General features: G+C 36.6%; 1 protein-coding gene across 1 annotated transcript in view; it reads left to right on the plus strand.

The window, feature by feature from the left end:
• Positions 1–6,610, plus strand: part of LOC115220863 (cyclin-dependent kinase 2-like) — a 48,160-nt gene extending 41,550 nt beyond the window's left edge. The window contains exons 7-8 of the mRNA XM_029791042.2: positions 1,758–1,891; positions 3,550–6,610. Of these exons, the coding sequence (XP_029646902.1) occupies positions 1,758–1,891; positions 3,550–3,651 (236 nt within the window). The 3' untranslated portion in view covers positions 3,652–6,610. The remainder of the gene's footprint in view (positions 1–1,757; positions 1,892–3,549) is intronic.
• Positions 6,611–7,785: the final 1,175 nt, after the last annotated feature.

A 7,785-nucleotide genomic window follows, 5' to 3' on the forward strand; every position in this document is an offset into this window, starting at 1 on the left:
CTGAGGCTGGTCCTTATTTTCAGCTGAGTGGACTGGAGCAGCATGAAAATGATGGGCCTTGCTTGACTGCAGTCTGCCATCCAATCCACAAATCGAATGTACAGCCTTATGATCATGCCCCTCCCCCAACACTCCTAATTACTAGGACACCATATCTTCATACATACGTAATACATTTATTCACACACTGACACACATTGCTATGAGCAATGTACTGATCAAGCTAATGAGAGTATAATAAAACAAAAAGATAGACAAGCAATACATACCTATATATTTATATTAATGGTGAATACTTGATAAGTGTAAGCACCTGTATATGCCAGATAGTGGCAGAGGTGAGAGAGAATATATCAAATAAATTAAAAACAGAACACAAAGGATATCTCGGTACACGTGTTTCCTTTTATAACAATAATACACTGATGTAATAACGGATTGTTTATAAAGCTTGAAACATGTGTGCCACGATATCCTTTGTGTTCTGTTTTTAATTTTATTTGATATATTTATATTAATGTTTAGCAGAAGCAACAGAGTGGCTCAAGACCCAAGAGCTAAATATTAATAAAAATATACATATATACGGGTTCAGTCCCACTGCGTGGCACCTTGGGCAAGTGTCTTCTACTATAGCCTTGGGCTGACCAAAGCCTTGTGAGTGGATTTGGTAGACGGAAACTGAAAGAAGCCCGTCGTATATATGTATATATATATGTGTGTGTGTGTGTATATTTGTGTGTCTGTGTTTGTTCCCCCAACATCGCTTGACAACCGATGCTGGTGTGTTTACGTCCCCGTAACTTAGTGGTTCGGCAAAAGAGACCGATAGCATAAGTACTAGGCTTACAAAGAATAAGTCCTGTGGCCGATTTGCCCGACTAAAGGTGCTGCTCCAGCAGGGGCGCAGTCAAATGACTGAAACAAGTAAAAGAGTAGAGAGTATACTCCTATTTTGAGTTGTGTTTTTCCTGTTTTGCAATCACCACCTCAATGTGAGTATTCTCTAAGAATAGATGATACTGCTATTTTAACTCCAGGAGGACGCCTTCTCCAGCTGGTTATCCAGTGTGTTAGTTTGCTTCTAGTGCCGCATAGAAAGAACCGAGCACACTCTCTGAAGTGGTTGGCATTAGGAAAGGCATCTGGCTGTAGTGATTATGCCAGAATAGACAAATACCTTACCAGTTTTCAGTCAAACCGTTCAACCCATGCCTGCCTGGAAAGCGGATGTTAAATGACGATGTTGATGATGATGACATACATACATAATATATTTATGCATATGTGTTACTTGGTCTGTGTTCATACTCCACCCTTAACAGCTAGACTTTTCTTCCTCTGTTCTTACTTTCCAGTATACCTGTTTTATAAAATGATGTCCATACTCGTTAAGAATGTGTTAGGTAAACACTGTGTGTACACTCATTGTGAGGACTATATTATCAACGGCGAGCTGGCAGAAATCTTAGCGCGCCGGGCAAAATGCTTATCGGTAATTTGTCTGCCGCTACGTTCTGAGTTCAAATTCCGCCGAGGTCAACTTTGCCTTTCATCCTTTCAGGGTCAATAAATTAAGTACCAGTTACGCACTGGGGTCAGTGTAATCGACTTAATCCCTTTGTCTGTCCTTGTTTGTCCCCTCTCTGTGTTAGCCCCTTGTGGGCAATAAAGAAATAAGGACTATATTATCAACCTGAGTGAATTCAACATCAATTACCTTTTATATTCTACTTGTGATTCTCACTTTTTTGCAGGTACACCAGATGAGAATACTTGGCGTGGAGTATCCAGTTTGCCAGATTACAAATCTTCTTTTCCACGTTGGCCAATCCAGAACATGGATCACCTAATACCAAGGTTGGAGAATGATGGAATTGACTTGCTCAATGTAAGAATTTCAACACCTCATCAACCCACTCTATCTCCATCCCCCTTGTACCTCGACTGTTATTTAATGTAACAGATCTTTCATTTACTGTCTTAGAAATCATTTTGGTGTCTTGTGTTGACTGCTTCTGATGATACTATTTCATCTGTAATTGTGAATATATTTATAAGATTAGATTTGAATGGAAATGATATTAACACCAAACATTTCCTGAGAGAATATGCTTTTTTTCTGTTGAGGATTTGGACACAGAAGTGCAGCATCCATATCTGTCCAATTTGAATATAAAACAGAATATTTGAACTAGATATGGCTTGTTTAAATGCTAAAGGGTTAAACATACCCACAAAGTACTGAAGGATGACCTCAGGACACTGAACCTTTCGGAGGAGATGATAAAGGACCAAAATATCTGGCACCTTGCTGTACACAAAAAGTCGTGCAGGAATTTTAAGGCCACTCCCCCTGCTAGAGTCTTAAGCTGGAGTCACATAAGCACTCATGCCAATGCCATATTAACAGCACCCAGTACATATTGTGAAGTGGTTGGCATGTTAGGAAGGGCATCCAACTGTGGAAACCAAGCCAAATCAGACTGGAACCTGGTGCAGCTCCCTTGCTTGCCAGCTTTGGTCAAACGTCCAACCCATGCCAGCATAGAAAATGGGCAGTAAAGGAAGAGAATAATGATGAGCCAGTTGCTGGTGTTAAGCTAGGGTATAGATTAAGTCTACAATCCCAAAACAGGGGACACTAATACCTCATGAAGGGACCAATTCCATGCAGTTTCTGTCCATTAAATTTGGCTGGTTTTGTAAGGCTTGATTGACCAAAGGCTAGTAGAAGACCTGCATTCGCCAATCCCTGAAGCCAGTTGTTTGTAAACTTCTTAATGAAATAGCCATGCCTGCATCAGAATTGCCTCGTTAAAAATTAGTTATGTAATTACTGTTTTAGTGTTCATTAGATGTTCGTTTAAGTTAGAGATTCAGATCATCTCTAAATATGGTGTTGAACAAAGATATGAATTATAAAATTCACACACAACCATCTCATTCTCTCCATCTCTCTCTTTCTTTCCTCCAACTGGGATATCTATGTATCTCTTCTACAGCACCTTTCTCTATCTTGTTATTCTTTTAATCTCTCATCATTTGGCACAAGGGCCACCTCCCTCAATACTACTTCCCCTAGTTGAGGGGACTTAGTTTTGCAACTTGCCTGGTGACCCCATCGCTGATGTCTTATGATGTCATCAAATTAATAACTGATGTTGAGATGTTTTATTATTATTATTATTATTATTATTATTATTATTATATTTAGGCAGCAAGCTGGCAGAATCGTTAGCACGCTCTGCGAACTGCTTAGTAGTATATCACCCATCTTTACATTCATGAGTTCAAATTCTGCTGAGGTCTTCTTTGTTTTTCATCCTTTTGGGATCGATAAAATAAGTCCCAGTTGAGCACTGGGGTTGATGTAATCAACTTAACTCCTCCTCCTCCGAAATTGCTGGCTTTGCACCAAAATTTGAAACCAGTATTATTCTAACGATTTGTTAATGTTTGTTTGTGTGTGCTGGTGTGAGAAGACCATTGTTGCTGCCTTTCTACTCTGTAGTGCTTCTCTCACAAATGTTCTGATTTCTCTTGTAGAATATGTTGCGTTATGAACCTAAGAACCGTATCACAGCCAGACTGGCACTTCTTCATCCCTACTTCAATGATGTGCGGAAACATAAACCTGTGATTGTCTGAGAAGAACTTCAAAAGGAATTACTTTTTGTTGAATTGTCATTCTTCAAATTATTTCATTTTTTTTTTCTGTATTTATTTTCTCTCTTTCTCTCTCCCTCTCTCTCTCTCTGCTTTATGTCTTTTAAAATATCAGGAACTTTTCTTGTTTTTAATATAGTTCAATGTTAAATGATAGGAAAGTCAACTTCTTGTAATAATTCTTTTTCCATTTTTGGATTGAAGTGTTGGGAGATTCTTCTATTTTCCAAAATTTGGGACTTTTTTTTTTCTTTTTTTAAGTGACATTAAGATAACAATTAACAGTTTCTCTTCTGTTAGTCATTGGGAAGAGTACTTTGGATTATCTGCGAGTTTGATTTCTTAAAATTTTATCCTTTTGCACTATTAACTTCATTTTCACAGTGCCTATTTACCATTTTATTTCTACATTATGTTTCAATGCCATAGATCTCCGATCCTTATTACTTCAATATAGATACAAACTAGGAACCTTTTCTCTAATCTTGCAGCAATTATCTCTTTTGCATATTCTTTCTTTGAATCCCGTCTACCACTGCCATATCTATATTCAGGAATAAAACACCTGGTAACCGGAGATCGAACTGCTTAAAATATGTGGATTTAAATGGAAATATGAAGTTAACTGTGAAATATAAAGTCCTGTCATTCCATTTTAGTTTCTCTCAATAAGCTATTTTTCTTCATATCTGAAATCTCCTGCTTTCTAAATTTTTTATTTGGATCCTATTTTTAGATCGACAGGAGAAAGTGTAAAGGCTTATATTGTTTGAATCTCAACTAGTTTACTTGAATTTCCAACCTTTGTCCTTTGAAAGACAGTTGTAGACGTCACTATTTCTGTTAACGGACGTAGAATTAAATGTTTCAGAATACTGCAGGTTCCTGAAATTCTTGGACTTAAATTGAAGAGTTACTGTAATAGGCCTTAGGCCAGAACATTTTTTTAAAATAAAGAGCTAGATTAAGTGATATTAATAAACTAATTATTTTAACTAGTATTTGCCTAAATATATTGCCTTAGCAACCATTTGGCTGTAAAAATAAACAAAAAAGGCAACTCTGTTTATCAAATTTTACCACTCTGAAGTACTTATCTTTCGGAATTTAAAGTTTCTTTACATATTAAAAATTTCAACATTGAATTCCCAAATATTAATCATTATGATAATGATGATGATGTTAACGAATGGGTATGGTGCTAGAGTAAAATATGCATTTATTAAAAGTCAAATTAATAACAATATGATGATGATGGTTGAAGGGAACCAATTTAATGTAATGTTTGTTTGTTTGTCATGGATGGATGAGCTTTTTATCTGCTTCAATATATTTTTTGGTCTCTCAGATGTTAACCTTGTTCTGCTCACTGAATCAAAATCTCATTGGCTCACATCACTAATATCATTCAGGAAAGGCATGAATGTCGTAGCTTCATGTTTGTTTTTTTTGCCTCTCCTTGTTATAAATCAGAAGCTGTTTACCTCTTAACTGTTGTGGTCAGTTTCCTAAAATTCAGACCACTTTGAGGTCCCAGCAGACAAAATGGAAAAAGGGTTGTCCTGGAGGATGGCGAAGACTCACAGGACTCACAGTGATTCAGCGCAGTCTCAGACTATGTGAGAGTCTCTCATGCTGTCTGATTGCAAGTATGAGAGTCTCTCATGCTGTCTGATTGCAAGTATGAGAGTCTCTCATGCTGTCTGATTGCAAGTATGAGAGTCTCTCATGCCGTCTGATTGCAAGTATGAGAGTCTCTCATGCTGTCTGATTGCAAGTATGAGAGTCTCTCATACTGTCTGATTGCAAGTATGAGTCTCTCATACCGTCTGATTGCAAGTTTGAGAGTCTCTCATACTGTCTGATTGCAAGTATGAGAGTCTCTCATACCGTCTGATTGCAAGTATGAGAGTCTCTCATACCGTCTGATTGCAAGTATGAGAGTCTCTCATACCGTCTGATTGCAAGTATGAGAGTCTTTTGTACACAATAGTTTGAGGCTGTGGTTGCATACAAAGGAATGCACCCTTAACCCTTAGGCATTCAGATTATTCTGCCAAATGTAGAATAGGTTTGAGAGGCTGGATCTGGATCATAAAACAAAATATTTGAGCCAGACATGGCTGATTTAAATGCTAAAGGGTTAACATAATATTTATTAACTAATTGAAAGTTTTCAGTGTTATATCAGTTGTCAGTTGTGCAATTTAATGCACATTTTCATTCCATTCATCAAAGACTTTCTGTACAACCTTACTTTTCTATTGTCTCTTTCCTACCCACTAATATTTTTTGTCACCATAACTTTCTCAAATTTCAGAAAAAGAAACTTACGAAAAAAAAAAGAAGTTTTTGTCATATTTATTGTTTGTGATGTTTGTTAAGTTTTTCTAAAGATTTTTTCAACCTCAACATTTCATGTTAAGAGACAAGGATTTTACAGTCAGGTTTTTTTTTTTTTTTTTTTTTTTTTTTTTTTTGAGATTGAATGTGATTGAAGAGATACTTGTGTGTCTTGAGTTCCTATTATGAAATAGGCACCCACCCCACTCTGTCTTTGGGTTAATAGAGGAAAAAAAAAAGGAAAACAAAAATCAGATCTTTGAAGAAAATCAAGGGTGAGAAAACAAGATTCATTCTGTGGTTGCTTAGGAAACTATTTTCCAGTTATTCTTGGTTTTATTCCAACTGGAACCTGGAATTTCAAAGGAGATCGCAATGACCCCATTCTGTCTTTAAGCAATTCAAATAAGCTCAAGCTGGAGCAACTATAAAAGCCAGCTTGTGAACCACTTTCTTAAAGGAATACCTACTTTTGTTGAAAGAAAATAAAACAATGTTTATAAAGTACCCAGGACAGATAATGTGTGAGTGTGTGTATTTTTAGAACATGTAAATATCTTGAAATTTTTCTCTTTTTTTTTAATTTTTATATTTGTATCTAAAAAAAAAAAATTTACACAAATATTTTTGTATTTTTTCATGATAAAAAAAAGTTAACTGAGTAAGACATTTGAATGCGAAATGTATGTGGATGTGATTTTAGCTGACAATTCAGTAGTTTTGTCAATAATTTCTCAAGTTTTGTGAAAGTTGATAACTTTATTGGAAATATTTTACTCAGAAATAAATAATAGTTTATCAAACTACAATTTTCTTTTGTTTTAAATAATTTCAATGACGTCACACTGTGAAACCTGGTAAAATGTTTATCTTTGTAACATAAAGTGGATGGAATTTGTGGAAGAGGGAGACCCAGAAAGATATAAAGGCCGATCTGAAGACACTGAGTCTTACAAAGGAGATGATTAAGGACTGAGATGTGTCTGGCACAATTGCTGTACCCAAGAAGACCCCTCTGTCACAACAGAATTGGTAACGGTGCTGGTGTCACATAAAAAGCAACCAGTACACTTTGTGGAGTGGTGTTGGGAAGGTCTTCCAGCTGTAGCGACCATACCAATATAGACAATGGAGCTTGGTGCAGCCCCTGACCATACCAGCTCCGTTCCTCCCATGCCAGCATGGAAAATGATATGTAACTTAGAAGTGCTTTTTTTTTTTTTTTGTTATAAACTACAGATGATCATATTATCAAAAATGAACCTATACGCATCAAGATGTATCTAAATAATGTATTGATTACCAACTTCCAGCCTGTTGTTAATTTGGGGGCCTTGTCTGTGTATGAGTATAGCTTCCTTAATTCTTAAATTACCTAAATTTCTTTCATTGGCCTCAATTGTGACTGTTATGCTTTTGTCGGTGTTCCAGCATCTGTCTAGATGTTTTCTGAAGGAGGAAGCTCTCGTGTTCAGATGTTCTTTGATGCGGACGTGTAACAGGCTTGTTGTGCTACCCATGTAGAACTTGTTACATTGTATTCTATAAAAAAAGAAAGAAGGGGAAAAAAAGGAAGCTCCACGTATAATACGTAACTTAGAAGCAGCGCTATGGATGTACCAACACACACGAGATTAAGACTTGGCCGACCTCATACACTTCTCATGAGGAATTCCGGAAGGAGCATCGTGAGATCACTGCTGAGATACTTCCGAAAAAAGAAAAGCCATTGGAAAACCATTTATAGCAGCGACTCTATCTAAGAATATCTGA

Source organism: Octopus sinensis, linkage group LG17 (genome assembly GCF_006345805.1).
Source record: "Octopus sinensis linkage group LG17, ASM634580v1, whole genome shotgun sequence".
NCBI classification, from domain to species: Eukaryota; Metazoa; Mollusca; class Cephalopoda; order Octopoda; family Octopodidae; genus Octopus; species Octopus sinensis.